The sequence below is a fragment of the Euleptes europaea genome, chromosome 9 (genome assembly GCF_029931775.1).
Source record: "Euleptes europaea isolate rEulEur1 chromosome 9, rEulEur1.hap1, whole genome shotgun sequence".
Taxonomy (NCBI): Eukaryota; Metazoa; Chordata; class Lepidosauria; order Squamata; family Sphaerodactylidae; genus Euleptes; species Euleptes europaea.
This window is the reverse complement of record NC_079320.1, coordinates 44349691-44370965: the sequence shown is the minus strand read 5'-3', so window position 1 is coordinate 44370965 and position 21275 is coordinate 44349691. Positions and strand designations below refer to the sequence as shown.

General features: G+C 40.9%; 1 protein-coding gene across 1 annotated transcript in view; it reads left to right on the top strand.

Annotated features, from left to right (window-relative positions):
- Positions 1-21275, top strand: part of LRBA (LPS responsive beige-like anchor protein) — a 445808-nt gene that overhangs the window by 67574 nt on the left and 356959 nt on the right. The window contains exons 17-21 of the mRNA XM_056855892.1: positions 10757-10849; positions 11508-11616; positions 14094-14175; positions 15602-15725; positions 16585-16777. Coding sequence (XP_056711870.1) covers positions 10757-10849; positions 11508-11616; positions 14094-14175; positions 15602-15725; positions 16585-16777 — 601 coding nt within the window. The remainder of the gene's footprint in view (positions 1-10756; positions 10850-11507; positions 11617-14093; positions 14176-15601; positions 15726-16584; positions 16778-21275) is intronic.

Below are 21275 nucleotides of genomic sequence, written 5' to 3'. Positions count from 1 at the left end.
TTGTAGGACTTGCCAAATTACCATTGCAGTCTCTGATATTTTTCTTCAGTTTAATTAATTTCATCTTGTTCATTTTATGTCCCATTAATAGGGTTGCCAAGTTCCAGGTGGTGGCAGGAGATCTCCTGCTAATTCAACTGATCTCCAGCCGATAGAGATCAGTTCACCTGGAGAAAATGGCCGCTTTGGCAATTGGACTCTATGGCATTGAAGTCCCTCCTCTCCCCAAACCCCACCCTCCTCAGGCTCCACCCCCAAAAACCTCCCGCCAGTGGCAAAGAGGGACCTGGCAACCCTACCCATTAAGTGTGGAGTGAGTGCATTGATTCAAATGGATATGGGTGAACACCGAATTGTAAGATAGAACACCTACTAAATCTTAAATCTTCTCCCCTCCCCCCATACCTATGTTGCGTGTGCTCCCTTTGTGCTCCCTTTTTTTATTCCAAGTGCTGTCCTTTGAATGCAGGGTCAATATAGCCTCCATCTGATCATACGGTGCTTAAGTCTTAAGTCTTTAGTGTATAGTCTTTGGCTAGATACTGGAGGATAGATGGATGCTAATCCAAATGCATTAAAATCTGGCTTCAAGTATCTACTTGGAATTTTCATTAATGGACTAGCACCAGTGACTCCTGCGCTATGTGCAAAAAGTCCTTCATACCTCAGTTGAGTTTGAAAATAACATCATTGGTTTATAGCTGCATAGGTGATCACAATTTTGGACTTTTTTTCACTTCAGCAGTGCTGATGCCAGGAGAGAACACTGACATACAGCCACATAAGAGACTTACTGTTAAAACAGTTTTGGGAGCAGTAACTTATTCGCTGTATAAAAGTATTCTCATTTTACATGTCACAACTACTGGTTAACCTTGGGTTATATCATATTACATATTATAAGTTTTCGTGCCTCAAGAGTCACCTGATCTTGTTCATAATTGCTTTCTTCCCTCTTTACTGCTGCTTTTTTATTTGTGGTCTTGGCTGTTGGTGATCGTTTGTATGGTAATGCGGTATGTGCTAGAAAATAATAAAGCACTCTGAATAATGAATATCATATCAGGTTTCTCATGTATTTGTTTTTTACTTGATGATAGGCATTCCTTTTATTAACTAGCATAGGGAAAATAAGTGTATAACAATCTCACTATGAGAAATTACTTAGGTTCCTGTATCATTTGTAGATTTTTCAATAATTTCAGCATAACTTTTAACTACCATACTGCTATTTTTTCTTTATGTTCTTAAAAAGGTCATATGTGTTACATTACATGTGTGTGTGTGTGTGTGTGTATGTGTGTAAAATACAATGTAAAATTGGCTAGATTGGCACAGTCAACATGATATAGTGGTTTGTATGCCTAATTAGGATTTAGGAGATTTGGGGTCAAATCCCCACTCTGCCACAAAGCTCAATGACTGATCTTGAACTAGTGAATTTTTCTTAACAAGAGTTTTTAGAATACGGTGGGAAAAGGAAAGCTGTCTATGTCACCTTGAGCTCTTTGGAGAAGGGGTGGGGAAACTTTACTAGATAGATAAAGCAGAAGTACAGTTTTTTTAATGTTTTCTGAGGTTTACTATATCTTGGGTGTTTCTGTGTTTGTACCCAACTCTAGTACAGTACCTCTTGCCTCCAACCATTAATTCCCATGAATTTCAGCCTAGCTGCATTCAGAGAAGAGAACTCATATTTCTTCTTGTGTCTTAGTTTTGATGTCTTACGTGCTGCCTTTTAATATGAGTTGTTGGGAACCATTGTATTTAAAAGCATTTTATAAATATAAATTAGCAAGCAGGGGACCCACAAGGACTTGCAGGGGCATCTCATTTTCTTCTGTATCCCCTCCCCCTCTATTTCCTCTTTCCTTCCCCCATCAGCCCCCACAGCCTATTCATTTTCTTGCTTCCTTCTCTCCTTCGTTTAGCTGTCCCCTGTCATTAGTTTCCCCCCCCTTTCCTCTCCCTGGCAGCCTCTCCTCAGGAAAAGTCTGGTCAAGTTGCAGAAGTAATATATTGGTCACTAGGCCCAGATAATGTGCTGATCTCTGGGCCCAGACAACACATGTGGGTTGTGATTCACCATCAATCTTGGCCCTGCCAAGTCCTCTTCCATCACAAGGAACATGACAGGCAGGACCCTTTCCAGAATTGTTTTGGCCTCTCTATGTACCCATACTCCCTTCCATGATTTTGCTCCAGTAACCAAGGCTTGGAAATTTTGTCAATATTGTTGAGGTTGCCTAGTAACCCCAAAAATGGCCAATGAGAGCCCTTAAAGCTACAGTGTGTGTGTGTGTGTGTGTGTGTGTATATATATATATATATATATAATATTTGGGGTGTTTTAGGACCCCGTGGCACAGAGTAAGCTGCAGTACTGCAGTCCAAGCTCTGCTCACGACCTGAGTTCAATCCCGACGGAAGTCGGTTTCAGGTAGCCGGCTCAAGGTTGACTCAGCCTTCCATCCTTCTGAGGTCGGTAAAATGAGTACCCAGCTTGCTGGGGGTAAAGGGAAGATGACTGGGTAAGGCACTGGCAAATCACCCCGTAAAAACAAAGTCTGCCTAGTATGGTATAGCCCGATTTCGTCAGATCTTGGAAGCTAAGCAGGGTTAGTACTTGGATGGGGGACCACCAAGGGAGGCTCTGCAGAGAAAGGCAATGGCAAATCACCTCTGCTTCTCAGTTGCCTTGAAAGCTGCTTGCTTTCAAGTCCATTTCAACTTGATGGCCCATACATAGAACAGAGAGTAAAATATACTTTGTTAATGTTTCCCATCCTTCTAATTTGTTGTCATTCAATCATCCAAGCTTAGGACATGCTTTGTTTTGAATTTTGCTGCAATTGTGGAAGTGAGCATAGTTTTGTTAGACTGTAAATATAGGGAAAGCTGTAACTTTGGCATATACTTGCCTGCATCTTGCTGTCATCACTGGTTCAGAATGCCTGCATCTTTGAGACTTACCACCTACAAGTACAGTTGATCAGTCTTTGAGTGTGCTGTTTAGAAGTACTTTTACAAAGACTGGCTCAGGTTTCTGAAAGCAGCGGCAGCAGAGCTGCTGCTGCTGAATAATTTATGAGTTCAGTCTTTTCTTCCACCCCTTCAGTGCATATCTAGTGGCGCTAGAAGGTATTTCCTTAGTGCAGGAAAAAGGTTCTTAGCGCCTTCAAAGAAGCACAGAAATCAATTAAAATATAAAGCAAATATGGAGTGGGCCTGTATAAATGTATGAATGTATGGTGTACCAGTAACACCAGGACAACTGACTTTCTAAAGCCGGGGTGGGGAACCTCCGGCCCGCGACATCATTGGATGCAGCCCGCGGACTCTCCCACGGAAGCCGCCGCCATTGCTGCCGCAGGGCTGCCCACCTGTGTGTGTGTGTGTGTGTGTGTCGGGGGAAGCCCGTCCGCTTGTGAAGCCGGGTGCGTGCGTACCTGAGTACCTCCGTGGGGCGGGGGAGAAGCCCGGGAGACTTTTCCCCAGATCGTGCCCAGCCGCCACAGTGGCCTGGTGACCGCATGTGTGTGTATGGGGGTGGGGGAGAAGCCAGGGAGAAGCCGGAAGCGTTATCCCCAGATTGCACCCTGCCGCCACAGCATCCGGGTGCTTGCGTGTGCGTGTGTGTGTGTGTGTGTGTGAGAAGCCGGGGAGACTTCTCCCCGGATTGCGCCCAGCCACCCCAGCAGCCGGGTGCTTGCGTGTGTGTGTATGGGAGGGAGATGCCGTGGAGAAGCCGTGGAGACTTCTCCCTGGATCGTGCACGGGTGCTTGCGTGTGTGTGTATGGGGCGGGGGGGAAGCCATGGAGACTTCTCCCCAGATTGCGCCCAGCCGCCCCAGCAGCCGGGTGCTTGCTTTTTTTTGTATGGGGGGGAGAAGCCATGGAGACTTCTCCCCGGATCGTGCCCGGCTGCCCCAGCGGCCGAGTGCTTGCGTGTATGTGTGTGTGGGGAGAGAAGCCTGCCCCTGGGTGTGTGTGTGTGAGGGGGGGGGGAGCTGGGAACCTCTCTTTTTTTCTCTTTCTTTCTCTCCCTCTCTTTCCTTCCTTCCTTTCCTTCTTTCTCTCTCTCCTCTGTGCCTCTCCAAGCGTTGCCAACCTCCAGGTGGTGGCTGGAGACCTGGCAACCCTAGCCTCTCCTCAAGATCTAGGCCTGGTATGGCCCCTGAGTGATGTTATAAATATGTAAATGGCCCTTGGCAGGAAAAAGGTTCCCCACCCCTGTTCTAAAGTCTTCAGATGAGGAAAAATGAAAGTGACTTGTTTTTGCAGGAGGATAAAAATTCCAGTAGAAAACTCTGGAACTGATGAAGAGTCATAAGGGTGGTATAGAGGTGTTTGTCTAGCTTGCCAATCTTTGGAAATTACCTTTTGCTGAGTAATTTCCTTTTCTCCGTTTATTGCGCTGTTGCCAAAATGTAATTTAAACAAGTAAAAAAAGCAAATAATTCCAAAAGATATGAAGGAGTTCTTGCAGCCAAAGAAGTTCTGGGGCAAGGGCATGTAGCTTCTGTTGGTCTTTCTGGTTCAATTAGCAATAAGAACACCACATGAATTATTTTTTAAATTTTATCCCTATTCAGAGGTTACACAAAGCACAGGTGGTCTACCAAACATGTAGAAGTCATCCTAGTTTATCTGCTCCTTATTTCCTCTTCTACCTCTGAGCAGACTCTCTGGTCGCTGTCTTGAGCACCTTTGCTTTGTTCAGCTGCTGGCATTGACAATATGTATGCAGCCCTCTCACTATAGGCAGAACTCAATTTCAGTATCTTTATTGGCCTACCATCGAGCAATCAAACAGAGTATAACCTAGCCACTATACATCATTTTACCTCGCCTCTTAATTACATCACCAAGAAATTTAGCCACAGATTCAATAATCTCAGAACTTCGGGAGGATAACAAGTTAATCTTACTATCATCAGCTTGATCAGCATAATTTGAGAGAAAGGGATCTAAAAGGGCAGCACAAATTTCACAATAAAATGGACAATACAAAAGAATATGATCAATACTTTCTATGTCCCCCATAACACAGCTACACACCCTAGCGGAGTATGGAATTTTCTTATATCTCCCATACAAAATAGCAGAAGGGAGAACATTAAAACAGGCTAGCATATAAGCTCTCCGAAGATGAGGAACAGTAAGACAGGAAAAGTACTCTGGCAGAGAATTTAATATCCCCCATCGCAATGGTGAACATCTTCCAGAGGCTAAACTTCTAAGTTCTTGCATGTCAACATCAATGATTCTTTGCTTAATCAAGGCATATGCAGCTCTCTCAGAGAGAAGCACCATATCCTCAACACTGAGCCCCAGTGCTGTAATTTATTTCTCAATATAAGAAAACCATACAGAGAGAGCAGCCATGAGAACATGAGCCATCTTCTCTCTCCCCATTCTGTAGCCATTTTTTAGTCTGAAACCAAATTAGGCTTTTATTCCCCTGCTCTGAGTTCTTGCAATTTTATCTCATGTACCAAGGTTGTTCTCCCCCCTACCGCCTGAACCAAAAGAAAACATTATCATGGACACATCACTCATTTGTTTTTCCCTCTGATATAAAAGAGCATTTGAGGGGGGGGGGGCATTTCTTCAGACATTACCTACTCATATGATTGGGAATGTAGGATCGGAACAACATGGCTTTGTTAAAAGAGAGGGAACCTCAAAGGTTGACCTAGAAACTTTAACTTCTTATAAAATAATTATATTTATTAAATGTACACAATAGATATGATAAAAACGCAAGGCCTGGAATACAGGCTACATATAAAACCACCAGTGTAAACTGTTACAGAAATATTCAACACAATTGATGATAACATATAATATAAATGACCAATAGACTATACATGTTTCGTGCCTCTTGGGCCTTCCTCAGTGGTCATATATATAAAACATTATTATTAGAAACACATCCAGAAATTGGAAAACCTTATGTGTTGTGGGGTCTGATGTAACGTGTAACACCAATCACGGGTCTTTTAGTACAGTAACTTGCTCACACAAGCATCTGTTGTAAAATTATCAATATTTCCGGATGTGCATTACATTAACCAATGACAAAATTGTCTGTTTTGTTAAAAGGGACCCACATGAAATTCTGATGTGGTTGTAAAAGCCGTCTGTCTTACCTTGAGTCTATTGTTATGCCCACACCAAGGTGCTCACCTCTCCCTTGAAACACATGAGGTGTTCCCATGGGTAGGAAGACTTTTAGCTATCTAGCCCTGTGGTAAAAGACAAAATCGCAACATGACCCAGTCACCTCTCCTGCACTGGTTTCTGGTTTCCTACTCTGGAATTATAAATGTTACAGAGTAAAACAGGAAATTTATTAATTGGACAATTATTAAGCAGAATCTGTAAGGAAGTCTACAAGTAATGTTCTCCTTTGGAAAGCATATGACCAGGCTGTTGAATTTCAATAAGAGATGGTGCCTTTATTACAGCAAAAGTTGAATTTCATGATGTTGCTGTTCCCTTGTAGAAAACGTGGCCTACAGTGCCAACAGGGAAAGCAACTGTTTGCTTATTTTGGAAGCTTCTCCCAATAAGGTCTGGGCTGATTTGGGATCTCATTATTTAATTATTTAATTATCCTTTTTCAAAGCCTGGCATACTAGATGAAAGTGGCTATGTTCCTAATGGCTCAACTAGATGTGATGGCCTCCTCGAGGGCCTGATACCGATCAGGACTGTGTCATGAGGGGGAGGGGCTTCTGTCCCCCACTGCATCATTTTCAAGAGCACAACCCCCCACCCAGCATTTGGGCTCTCGAAAATGGTGTGCAGTCCATGAACAGGTGCCCTCCCACTACTCTCCTGATCATTTGTAAATTAAGGGAATTTCATCCCTAAAACGATGTAGGTGTCTCCATGGTGGACTTAATGCTGTTGCTTCTAGTTGAGGCATGAGAGACTGGGCCAGCATGGTGTCGTGGTTAAGAGAGGTGGTTTGGAGCGGTGGAGTCTGATCTGGAGAACCGGGTTTGATTCCCCACTCCTCCACATGAGTGGCGGAGGCTAATCTGGTGAACTGGATTTGTTTCCCCACTCCTATACATGAAGCTAGCTAGCTGGATGACCTTGGGCAAGTCGCATTCTCTCAGACCCACCTACCTCATAGGGTGTCTGTTGTGGAGAAGGGAAGGTGATTGTAAGCCGGTTTGATTCTTCCTTAAGTGGTAGAGAAAGTCGGCATACAAAAACCAACTCTTCTTCTTCTGTGTCATTTTTCATTCCACAGTAGCATGGGAAGTGATTGTCATTAAGCCTTGTTTATACATATTGTTCGGGTGGCAGAGGGCTACGGCTGCAAAGCTTAGGTTTAAATTAGCCCTGTGTTATCAATGCGCTGACTGAGTTCACCTTTGAGGAAAAAGTGCATAATCATGTTGTTAAATATTCTGTGCAGAAAGGTAGAGTAATAGCATGGATGGAAGAGTGAATATTGTATTCCTGTCAAATTTTTGACAGCACAAAGTTCAGATAGGTGGCTGCTGTTGTGTAATATTTGCTAACACTGGTTGTAGTGGGTTTTCACTGGTATGTCTGCAGGCTGTCACTTTTAATTATAGTGAATAAAGGATGTTTGACAGCAACTCTGTGCATATGTTGTAAAATATCGTTGTTGTTTCACACTTGATAGGAATTTCTTTTAACAGCTTTCAAAATCTGAGTGAGAAGTCTGGTATTGGAAGGATAAAAAGCAATCTTATAATGTAGACAGAAGACTAGTACAAGACAGCTTTGCTAAAATTTGAGTATGTCCAGAATTAACCTTTTTTCCCCTTAATAATTTCAAGTACAGTATGTGTTAAATTTTAAAGGGATCAATCTGCAAACATCGGAAGGACAACTTGGGGATCTGGGAAAGTCAGCATGGATTTGTCCTGCCAGACCAACCTTGTTTCCTTCTTTGATCAAATGACAAGCTTACTGGATCGAGGGAATGCTGTCGATGTTTACCTGGATTTCAGTAAAGCTTGTGAAAGGGTTCCCCATGATGTTCTGATGGGTAAACTAGAGGACTGTGGAGTGGCCTCTAGGTTAGTTAGGTGGATAGGGAACTGATTGGAGAACTGCACTCAAAGAGTAGTTGTCAATGGCATTTCATCTGAATGGAGAGGTGTCCAGTGGGGTGCCACAGGGCTCAGTTCTAGGCCCGGTACTTTTCAATATTTTTATAAGTGATCTGGATGAGGGTGTTGTGGGACTACTCATTAAATTTGCAGATGACACCAAATTGGGAGAGGCAGTGAACACCCCAGAATATAAAATTAGAATTCAACGAAATCTGAACACACTGGAAACGTGGGCGGATGTGAACAAGATGCAATTCAACAAGGAGAAGTGCTGAGTTCTACATCTGGGTAACAAAAATGAGGAACACACATACTGGATGAGGGATACACTTTTGGGTAGCAGTATGTGTGAACAGGATCTTGAAGTACGGGTGGACTGTAAGTTAAATATGAGCAGCCAGTGTGATGTGACAAAAAAGGCTAATGCGATCTTGGGCTGCATCAACATCCAAATCCCAAGATGTCAAAGTTCCAATGGTCAGGCTGTACCTGGAGTATTGTGTGCAGTTCTGGAGGCCTCACTTAAAAAAAGATGTGGACAGAATGGAGTGGGTGCAGAGGAAAGCAATGATCAGGGACCTGGAGACCAAGCTCTATGAGGAAAGGCGGAGGGACTTGGGAATGTTTAGTCTGGAGAAGAGGAGGTTGAGGGGAGGACATGATTGCTTTATAAGTATTTGAAGGGCTGTCACTTAGAGAAGGGCAGGGAGCTGTTCTTGTTGGCAGCAGAGGATAGGGCTTGCAATAATGGGTTTAAATTATGGGCAGAGAGGTACTGAGTGGATATTAGGAAAAGCATTTTTACAGTAAGAGTACTTCAATAATGGAACCAGCTTCCTAGGGAGATGGTAAGCTCCACCTCACTAGCAGTCTTCAAGCAGTGGCTGGACAAACACTAGTCAGGGATGCTCTAGGCTGAACCTGCATTAAGCAGGGGGTTGGACTAGATGGCCTGTATGGCCCCTTCCAACTCTGTGATTCTAAATGAGAAGGAAGTCAGATGGCTGCATAACTACTCTTCTGAAAGCTGTCATAAATGACTAGCAAGGGACACATGTCAAATATTACTGTTAGCATGAGTTTTTCCCTTTCAAGAGACTGACACTTCTAAGAGCTTTTTAGTCTGTCACTTTGAACACAGAACTGCTAATACATTTTTTACACTCTGAACTGAGCAAGATGGCAGTATTTGAAAGGAACCCATTGCACATATAATGTACTTGCCAGAAACTAATGTTCTCAGGTTCTGTGATATTATAATTCATACTATTTTGTAATTAAAAAACAACAGCGCACTGTCTGTTAATATGCATTTTTTGTCATTTTTGCACAAAGACAATTTTGTACATTGTACTTGGTTGGCTGCAGTCCAGCTAAAGTTAACAACGGCCACAGTTCCATTAATTGCAATGAGGTTTATGTTAGTCTTTATTTGGTTGTTATGCGAAATTGTGGTTTTTTAAAACTTCAGCTATGATATCTGAATGCAGGCTGTTCACTAGCTCTAGTTAGAACAAGGACCACAAACTGAGATTCTTAACTGGAATTGTTTCCTGCCTTGTGAATATTGATTTGTAGTCACTCTGATTAGCCTTTTGGCTGAACGCAGGAATCCTGGCTGTATTCTGACTTAGGTAGCACTGTATCTAGGGCAGGGATGTCAAACTTATTTGCTATGAGGGCCAGATATGACATAAATGTTGCTTGGTCAGGCTGGGCCATGCCTTGCCAGCCCAAATCAGGACTGGGGTGGGGAGGCTGGCTGGCTCGGCTGACTTGCGAGCTCTCAAGGGGCTGGATCCGGCCTGCAGGCCATATGTTTGACACCCATGATCTAAGGTGTAGACTTGCTGCAGTAGATCCTGTTGCAATTGGTTCTCACTGCCAGCAGACAACCTGGGATTTCTGAGGAAATCTTTGGTTACTTATATTTGTCTGCTGAAGTAACTGTGGTTAGTTCACTATACCATGTTTTTATGGCTTTATGGCTTTTTATATGTTGTGGTTGTATGTTTTATTGTACAGCTTGTGAGCTGCCTTGGGCAGGTCTCTGGAGAGGCGGCAGATACATTTTCAAAATAAATGAATAAAAATAACCTAAGTTAATCATGATATGTGAGTGCTGCCCAGGGTGGACTGGCTATTCAGCTTACAGGGAAAGTTGCTGATGGGCCACTGGTAGCCTGGAGAGCTGGTGACTGCCAGGAAAGCAGTGCCAAGTCCTGGTAGTTCTGTCAGTACCACAGAGACCAGTAATAGGTAAGCCAGTACCCACTGTTGGTCCTGACCAGGTCAGAGCCAAGTGGCCTTGTGGTGTTGGCTTGTAGCACCACAGGGGCCACACAGATGACTTGCGCCTGTACCCTTTTAATGTCCCAGTTCACTTATGGTGCCACCTTAGTAATGAGTTATTTAGTACCACTGGATTGAAAGATATGTCCCATTGAGTTCTATGATTGTTTATATGGACATAAGTCTTACTTGATAGATGTTACTGATAAGTGAGAATAGCCTTTCTGTTTTAGTCATTACTAACTTTAGCTTATATAAAATTTATTATTATTATTATTATCTTTAGCTTATGTATTATGCTAATTTCACATAGGCAATCTTATTTTAGTAAACTTGGTTTTCCTTTTTTCATTTAGTGTTGTCTACAAACTTCTTGCATCAAAAAGTGAAGGGATCCGAGTTCAAGCTCTGAAGGTGCTGGGATACTTCTTAAAACATTTGGCACCCAAGTAAGTATTGTGTAAACTAGAGCAGGGGTCCCCAACCTTTTTGAGCCTGTGAATACCTTTGTAATTCTAACATAGTATGGTGGGCGCAGCCACAAAATGACTGCTGCAGGAGGCGGAGCCATCCATCCAATGGCTTCTGCAGCTTACCTTCAATCACTGTGGTGCTGTGGGGGCAGCTGCTGCCAAAGCAATATTTTTTTAAAATCTGCAGTCATTTATTATTATTATTATTATTATTATTATTATTATTATTATTATTATTATTATTATTGATAATATTTTATTTATGGCATTAAGCCAGATAAAACACAAATAGTAATACAAATGTTGAATTTACATTCGTAATCTAAAACAGCCACCTTGCGCATTCCAGTTAATTCATTGCGGTTACTCTAAGATATAGTGATCCCTGTCTTAACATGAGACTCAGGGTTCCATTTTTTCCCAACTGAGTCATTCTGCATTATTGTAGTGGGAAGAAAATTACAATTCCCCAAACAGAGAGAAAACAAGGCAAACCAGAAGGAGTTGGGGAGGAGAGTAGAGAAGCGGGATTCTAGTAAATGTCACACTAGAACTGACCTTTGCTGAAAAATAGTCATGAAATTAACAGTGTTACTAATATTTGTTTTTCTTTAAATCTGTCATGTATTTGCAGGAGGAAAGCTGAAGTCATGCTTGGACATGGTTTGTTCTCATTGTTGGCTGAGAGGCTTATGCTTCAAACAAACTTAATTACTATGACCACATACAATGTGTTGTTTGAGGTACTACTGCTATATGCTATAGTTAGAATCTACTCCTCCTAATTACACAATTACATAGTACTGTTTTAAAATTGATTTATGTTTTGATATTGATATGCTCCAGGTGGTAGTGGAAATGTGGGTTTATAGTCTCATTTTAAATTCAAGAAAGCGCTGCTTAATTTACATAATATATTTCATTTTTAAAGACAATAGCAATAATATTTGATATTGCAATGAAGCTATATGCTTGAAGTAGCTATACTGGTATGTGACTTTCTATTATAGATTAAAAACATATTTTGTGTTTGAAATTCAGTTTGTGAACTTGTTTTTATCTTGATGTCAGATAATAGATGGAAAATTCCATTCCCTTCAGGGGGACTTGTGAGTGGGGATGCAGCCTCAGTTAACAGGAGGATACAGGATAAAAAGTAGTTCCTAAAATGAAAGCTGAAGTAAACACCTAAGAAAACAGTATATAAGAAAAAGGAGAGCCACAAGCTTCTGTATCTCTTGCTTAGCTTCCTCGATTTCCCTCTAATTTGATACTGGGTTCCCCCCACCTGCTCACCATCTTCCCCCTTGCCCATCCATGCAATCTTTTTTCCATGCTAATTTCTTCTTGCCCTTTCTCATCCTCCTGCTCTGTCCCTTGTTCCACCTATACCATTGTTCCATCTTTCTCTCCCCTGTCTCCTGCTTCTTCTAAGTACTGCTGTTGCTAATGTAACCCATCACAACAACAGATGCCTTATTGTTGTGATGGGTTACTTAACATCCCAGAATGGTAACCAAGGTCTCACAAGGTATTTTTTTTCAAGATCTCACCAGTGAATTAATTGTTTTGTATTTGGAAAGTCAGTACATGTACAGACTTTGTTTGTTTTTTCAAGCCCATATTTTCCATCTTTTGTATTTGTAATGCAACCTTGGGGTTTACCTTGGGTTTGCAAAAACCTTTGCCCTGGGAGGCCCCCTCGGTGGATTTTTTTGATCCATACAGAGGCTGTTCTTGATTATTAGATATAAAGAAGCAGGAACCCTCAAGGATTTGTGGGATGCATCTCATTTCTCCTCCCCCACTATTTCTTCTTTCCCTTTCCTGAAAGCTTTCATAGCCTGTTTTCTTTTCTTTCTTCCTTCTCTCCTTTCCATCCAACAGCAAGCCTAAATTTATCTGCTCCTCTGTCTTAAGCTTTCTCTCCCCCTTCCAGCAGCCTCCACCTAGGAAAACTATGGCCCAGTTATGTGGTGGTGGCCACTGGGCCAGGCCCACTTACATGGTAGGGAAACTTCAAGGACTTGTGAGGAGGCACCTCACTTTCTGCTGCATCCACCTTCTCTTACAATTTTCTCTTTCCATCCTCCTGGCAACCCCCATATCTTCTCCTATTCCCTGCCTCATTCTCTCCTCCTCAGCCATTCACCAACCTACCTTTTATCTGCCTCCCATCTTCAGCTATATTTATTATTTATTTACTTCATTTTTACCACACCTTTCTCCACAGTGGTGACCAAAGCAGCTTACATTATTATCCTCTCCTTTTTAATCCTCACAACAACTCTGTGAGATAGTTCACAGTGGTATCTGAAGAAGTGAGCTGTGGCTCATGAAAGCTCATACCCTGCCAGAAAATATTTTTGTTAGTCTTTAAGGTGCTACTGGACTCTTGCTCTTTTCTACTTCTGTGAGATAGGTTAGGCTGAAAGTATGTGACTAGCCTAAAATCACCCAGTGAGCTTCTATAGGAAGATGGGAATTTTCACCTGGGTGTCCCAGACCCTACTCTGAAGCTCTAACCACTACACCACACTGGCTTTCATAGGGTGCTGCTGTTGAGGCTTGCAAGTCAGGTGGTATCAAGACACCTAGTGGTTGCTGCAAGGCCTAGGGTTACCAACCTTCAGATGGGACCTGGAGATCTCCCAGAATTACAGTTGATCTACAAACAACAGAAATCTGCCCCCCTGGAGAAAATGGCTGCTTTGGAGGGTGTTAAGGCCCCTCCCCTCCCCAAACCCTTCCCTCCCCAAACCCATCCCTCCTCAGACTCCACCCCAAAATCTCCAGGAATTTCCCAACCTGGAGCTGGCAACCCTAGCCAGGCCTGACCCCATTAAGTTCTTCCTCAAAGGCCAAAACAGCCCTGAAAGGAGCCTGCCTCCTCCCCTGCCTTTTATTCACTGAAACCTAACTTGGAATGCAGCTCCAGTTACCAGATTTAAGTATCCTCAGATTTGTTCGACTTCACTATTAGGATATAAGATTGGATCTCAATAGTTTGGTAAGAAAGGTATATTTATAAAGATTTAAAATAAATAAATACATGATATCATTACTAAAAATGACTTTATAGAGACTACATGAAGGGATTGGCACAATTGTAGCTTTGGTTCCATGGTGCAAACCTTGTGCAAGAAATATGAGATGTTTGTAAAACAATCATTAGTTTAAGCTTTATTCTAACGTCACATTGCTTTCCTCTTTTATCCAGATACTTATTGAACAGATTTGTACTCAAGTGATACATAAGCAGCATCCTGACCCAGATTCAACAGTGAAAATTCAAAATCCTCGTAAGCATTATGTTTATTTTATATTAGACTATGAAAAAGTTTTATACAATCTTGTATGCAGTAATTTAGGCAGTTATTTCACTTGAAAAGAATTGGAAGTCTGTGTCTGCCTTTAGAAGGTTATGTGTATTTCTAAATCTAACTAAGTTGGCCCTGGCCATTTTTGGGTAGTTGGATGCTGCTGCTATAATTATTCGGGAGCAGAATATTTGATATTCAGGCTCTAGCATTATTTAGTGATGCCAGATAAAGGATGGAACCACCTTTCATAATAAATTACATTCTGTTCAATAATACTGTTTTTGAGGTTGAAAGTGTATGCAAACTCTGCTTTATTTTTATCTTGTTGGTTTGATATCTGTTTCTGAAGTACTGGAAGCAAGATTTTCAGTGAATGCTTTGTTTAATTACTGAGAACTGCTGCCATATAAGTAGCCAAAAGTTTCAGGTATGAGTTGGAACCTCCAGTTCAGGTCTCCTCTCAACCATACTCTTGATTAGATTGCTTTTGACAAGCTGCTATTTTCTCAATGCTTCCCCGGCCACAGTAACAAACAGGTAATAGTCTGCCTGACAAATCTGTTGTAAAGATTATTGAGATAATGTATATGAAATGCTTCAAGCATTCAGGAAAAGTGCTGTATGGATGTTTATGGCTAAATACATTTAAGGTTTAATCTATGAGAGCTGAGTGTGTCTTGGAGTAAACAGGAAACACAATAATAAACATTTTGAGGAAGAGTCTCCTATACATAGAGCAGGCTATTCAGATTTTACAAGAATCTGAATTCTTGTAATTTTAGGGGAACTCATGGGGTTGCATCTGTTGGTGATTGGTATGATGTCAGTTCTGGGAAAACCCAGGAGGTGACATCATACCACTCCAGGAATTGCCAGAAATTCTATGGTAAAACCATAGAGTCTTGGGTGATTCCTAGGAAGAACTGATGTCACTTCCAGGAAAACCACTTGGAACTTTATTTTTCTCCTGCTGCTGCTTTGAGTGGTAAACAGGAGCTGGGGGCAGGGGATCCCCCACCTCACCATGGGACTGGCAGCCCTATTCTGAACACTAGATTGGAAAGGGCATTCAAAGCATTCAAACATTTATTAGCTTTAATAGAATCAGTCAGATATTTAAGTTTCCTGCATCATCAGTGAGGGCTGCCATTTTCTTGATTTCTCTTTATAGGGGAAAAAGGCACCCGGGGGTGAAACAGTCCGGGGAGCCATTTTCAACTGGTGTGTAGGAAGGAAAGAGATCCATATCTTAACCTCATTTTTTTTAGACCAAAATATTTCTGGAATTAGTTACAGGGCTCTACTATTAAACATAGTTTGGTCTTATTTTCAAAAAACTGAATAAGAAGAGTCTGACTCTAATTTTCAAATGTGTTAAAGCTATTTTGTTGACATTTTTCTTCAGAGGTTCTGAAAGTTATTGCTACATTGCTGCGTAACTCTCCTCAGTGCCCAGAAACTATGGAAGTCCATCGAGTTTTCCTTTCGGATATGATTAAGCTTTTTAACAACAGCAGAGATAATAGAAGGTTAGTGGATACTTATGCACTTGGCAAATGTTATCTTCAGAATATAAAAAGTAAATATCCTTTTCTTTCTTTCCCCCGTTCTTAGGTCTTGAACAATAAAGCCATAAAACTTAGATAAGACCCATCTCTAAAAACACCTCCCTTCATCTCTTCTCTGCAGCCTCCAAAAAAACGAGCAACAAAATAAGTACGCTGAGGGTCAGAGTCCTCTAAGAGGAACTGAGCCTTTTGCTCCAAGGTTGCTTGAGAAGATGTGTACCATTTGTTAAAACATAGTATAATCCATTTAGCCTAAATTGGTATACATAACGACAGTGCAAAAGGAGTCAACTGACTGAAGAGGGCAGGGGGACTCAGCCGGTCTGAAAAAGGGGTCTTTAGCATACGGCCCAGCAAAAACATTGAAAAAGGGCAATTAAATCTTGAATGCATAAAGATTCTGCATAACTTTGGACTAACCAGAGAATCCATATAGGAAGGAAGATTACCCTTAGATAACAGGCGCAAGGCAAGTGGAGAACATGTCCTCTAAACATCAAAATGAGTGTGACTCTTATCTCTAGCACAGATCAGTTTGGCCACATGTTTTTTACATTGATCTTCAGAAGAGTAAAGGTCTTCCACCTTCAGATTTACAAGTGATAGCTGATGTTGTAAATATCCTTTTTTTTAAAAAAATGAGCAAATGGGCTTCATTTGCTATTTTAGATTTTCTGCCTTTAGAAAATTTTGTATCAAATGTTTCTGAATTGCTTCATTCTTCTGATTTAATGATCTTCAGATCTGTAGATGTCTTTGAGATGTTGAATGCTTTCTTTTTTTTTAAAGCCTAATTTAACAATACATCTCAATGTTACAGGAGTTTACTACAGTGTTCTGTATGGCAGGAGTGGATGCTTTCCCTGTGTTACTTTCATCCAAAAAATTCTGAGGAACAGAAGATAACAGAAATGGTGTACACCATTTTTCGAATATTACTTTACCATGCAGTAAAATATGAGTGGGGTGGCTGGCGTGTTTGGGTCGATACCCTAGCAATCACACATTCAAAGGTGAGTAACACAAAAAAGTCTAGATCTTTTCACAAACTCTTCACTGTTTAAGAAATTCTGAAATTGTGGTGAGCCAAGGAAAGAATTATACTGAAGTTAAAAGACAGCAAAGATGTCCAGTTATAATGTATTCTAAGCAACAACTTGGTTTTAGATGGGCTAATATAATTTTAACGAAAGCTTTGTGTTTCATGCTATTTTGTTGTGTGCAGTAGAATTATGTGAATTTGAAACACAAGGTGGCGCACCTTGTCTATTGATAGGCCCAAAGGGTGCCTTTTAGTAAAGCCAAGTGGTTGTGCAACAAATTGCTAAAGTCTAAATAAGAAATGTGACCAAAATCTGTTTTGCATGTGGACAAAACAGAGGAAAGGAAGCTGAACAAAAAGTTTTCTCTCTCTATGCATAAGGGGAAAAGTCAAGTTACTAGAGTACTGTTTTGCATCCTTGGTGGGAAGAGTTTTAGTAGTGGTCATTTTTTCGTTCATTTGAGAATCAGACTTTTGGATAGGGTTATGATACCTACTGCAGTCTTTCCTTTCCTTTCTCCTCATACATTTTATAACTATATTTTTATTCACTATCTTTTTTAAAGGGAACGATTTTCTCTTTAACATTTTCTTTTTCCCAATTTTTTTATTACCAAGAGACTCATAATACAAACATATATATCAAACCAAAAGATATAGGTAGTTGTATGTTATCCCAAAATATCATGTTCATATTCTGCAAATAAACTTTTTATTTCTATACATTTATTTTGCATCTGTTGCTTTCCTATAATACGTCATTTTAATCAAGAAAGCAATTGTACAAACTTTCCTTAACCAATCAGAATCAAAGCAAACATTTTGAGCCCAGTGGTAATGGGTTTTCCTAATTTTATTCACTACCTGTATCCAAAGAGGCCTAACTCTTGGACAATATGTGATATAGTTCTGTGTTATCTTCACGCTTCCAATATCTTGTATATTCAAGATGTGGATATGTACATACATGCTTTAATTGCAAAGCATTAAATACCATTGACTCTGGTCTGCAATTTTTTTTTCATATTTGTGGTAATGAAATGGTTTGTGATTCTCCCCCATCCCCCCTCATATCCATTGGTGAACTGAAGAGGTAAATCTCCAAATCCATGTCCTCGTTCCAACTCACATTCTGCCTCATTTGGATTCAAGAGAGTTTTATAAATATTACCTATTAAATCCATGTACATAGGATGTAATCATCACTTCAAAATAAGATTTCCCTTGAAACAGCATACTTCCTTTAGAAAGTGTGGAATATACTTTTTTTCCATTTAAATGGTGAAAAAAGTGGCTTTTCCTCTTACGTCTGTATCAACATGCGTAAGTTTAGGGTCCAGGATGCCCTGTTATATCTGCAATTTATATCCAAAAAGGCCTAATTCTTTGACAAGTCAGACAATAGGAAGTAGCCTTGGTGTCTGCAGTTTGGCTGTCTTCACTAATTCATGGAGCCACACTCCTAATGATCAAAAGCAACCAAGGAGGCTCAGGCTAGTAGTATGGCTCTGTGAAGCCCCAGTGCCATTCTGAGAGCTGCAGCCAGGCTCCATGGCAATCGACAGGCAAGCTGTCATGGGACCTAGTGCTGTCGTGTCAGTTGCCAACAACAACAGAGAACCCTCATGAGACTCAAGACACCTTGCAGGACCTGTAGCTAGGGAGTGGGGATTGTTTTGGGGGTCTTGGGTTGGGCTGCCTTGCTGAGAGGCTGAAGAAGACCACCTTGGACTGTCTCTCATTCTGCAAGGGCTTGATGGAGAAGAAGAGAAATGGAAGGAGCTTAAGGAAAGAAGGCAGAAGGTGGGGGAGGAACCAGGTGAAAGCAAAGTCCCCTCTGATCACTATCTGAAACCTCCAAAAGAAGGGGAAATCAGAGGGGCGTGGCTGCAAAGCAAGGACAATGAACCCTGCCCTGGCCCTCCCACACCGTGTTGTCCTCCTCCTGTTTGCATATTTAAGCTTTTACACATATGTGTGCACTCGCACACACTTCAAGCACAAAGAGCCTAAATCCCAATTATACTGCAGTTTTCTTCATATTTGCATTAAACGGATTTTTGTCATAAGTAAATAAACAAATAACTACTGAATATATACCAAACAGCTCTTGAATATGATAATACCACTCCTTCTTGCAGATTACTAGAGTGGTCCTCTACTGGCACCTCCAGGCATCCATCCCATCAGAAATGAGAGATCGCCCCAGAGGGTCTAGAGTCATCTCAAGGAACTCCAGCATTAATCGTCTATTTCTTAATGGGAGGAGCACTGGAAGGAGTAACCAGTAGTGCTTCCTTTTTAACCCCCCCCCAACAATGGTGCAAAAGGCACTATTCTTCCTCTAGTATTCATCACACCAGGAAAAAGGAAACCTGCCCAAAAACCCTTGTGATATTACAGGAGCCTGTAGGAAATTCTCCAGTTTCCTAATGGGAGGCACACATACAGATGAAGAAGACTGTGTCTATTTCTTCTTGTAGAGCATCACTGGGTACTCTTCCTGTCAGAAGATGCAGGAAGTCTTGGTGGTGGGCTGTCTGCTGGACTGTGAGCCTTGGGAAGTAACCAACATTGCCAGCCCTTGATGATAGTTTCAGAGGGTAGCTGTATTTGTCTGCAGTAGAAGAGCTGGATTTGAATCCAGCAGCACCTTAGAGACCAACAAGATTTTCAGGGTATAAACGTTTGAGAGTTAATCTCCCTTTCTCAGTTACCCTGAAAATCTTCTGGTTTGTAAGGTGCTACTAGACTCAGGAACCTTGATGATGGTTCTGTCAGTTGCCCTTCCTTTCCTGAACTTGGCTGTTGCTGTTTCCCCATTTTGTTGGACTGGCTGTGGTTAAATTGCTGTTCTCTATTGCTGTCTCAATGTTTTGTGGGGCTAGTGGCATACAGCACCTTCGTCCTAATGAGAGATGTGTACACAAATAGGGTTTACGAGATTGCCAAACCATGGGAATTAATTCACTCTGATTTTAAATTCCTTCTTTCCAGGGCATTCCCTTAATGCTGTATGATTTTAAGATAAGTTTCTCTTTGATATTGAGAGGGCAAAGGGTCATGACAATTGATATTTTTTCTTCATAAAAATATTGAAAGTTGCATACAGATGCTTTTTATTAGATTCAAATATTTCTGCAGGGATTCGAGTTAGAAGAACTAGAGGGATATATATTTTTCTTATAGTTTTGTTGTACTGGGGAACCTGAATCACTGAGATAATGTTTTTTTCCCCCTCTAAAATTTGTTACAGATATAATGGTCTGAGGTTTTGTTCGTCTCTGTATATAGCGCTAATTGAATGGGATTAGTGCTCTTTTTCATTTTTACATCCAATAATAATTTAGAGCCCTGTCCTGTGATAAAGAACGAGGATATAAAGAACCAGTGTTGCAAAATTGGATAGATTTTGCAGAGCTACACATCAAGATACATGCAGCTGCTATAAAAAGCCAAAGAAACTCAATTGCAATTTTATTGTCCAGTTTGATAGATTTCCTGCCACCTTTGTAGCAGGGAAGCTGTTTGTCACTGTAGCCCTCTCTTCCAACAGCTGCACTACGCTTTATAAGCAGTGATGGCTTTTGTGGCATAATTGTACTACATTGGTTTCTTTTGCTCTCAGGATTTAAAAGGTGTGCATAATCCTCTTAAAACTAAATTCCTTTGTGCTGCATTGACCTTTTATTTTTGCCTCCATTTTTATAGCCATTTCCCCCCTGCCCACAATTGTAAGGAAACATATGGTTTAATATGAGGTTTTTTCCTAGTAACAAGTGTTAGCATAATTTTAAGTATCAGAGAATATATAAAAGGACCTGATTTTTATCATGTGTCTCATATAAGCTAGATCTTAGGCAGCACCACTATGCAGCATTCAGTTGCTGTGAATGGAATCCAGGTAAAGAAATGGTGGGTATATTGCTGTTTTCAAATCATCTTGTTTTTAAAGTAGATGTGTTGCATTTACCTTTGTTAACATCCACTCTTTAAAAAATTCTGCAAAATACTTAAAATTAACATTCAAAGTAATTTTGATAATCAAAACATTTGGGTTGAGCCTGTAAACATATAATAGGTTATATTTGCAGACTTCAGCTGTATACTATTTCGAATTAGGAAACCCAGTACATTTAAAGTAGTGTTTCATGACCAATGATGGTTTTAATCCATCTAAGTGTCATGTAATCCTCATTCTGCCATGGTAACTTGCTGGATGACCTTAGGAAAATTATTCTCTCATCTTAACCTACCTCAAAGGGTTGTTGTGAAGATAAAATGGAAGTGAAAAGACAGCTGCTTTGGGTCTTCATTGGGGAGATAGGGGGTATATCTGTATTTAAGACTTCTTTTTTCATATGTACAGTTTTTTGGGAAATTATACTCTGCCTGAACAGTAAATAAAAATAAACTGATATTTTCTGTTAATGTTATGAAAATTATGATATTCAATCGATAGTATCATT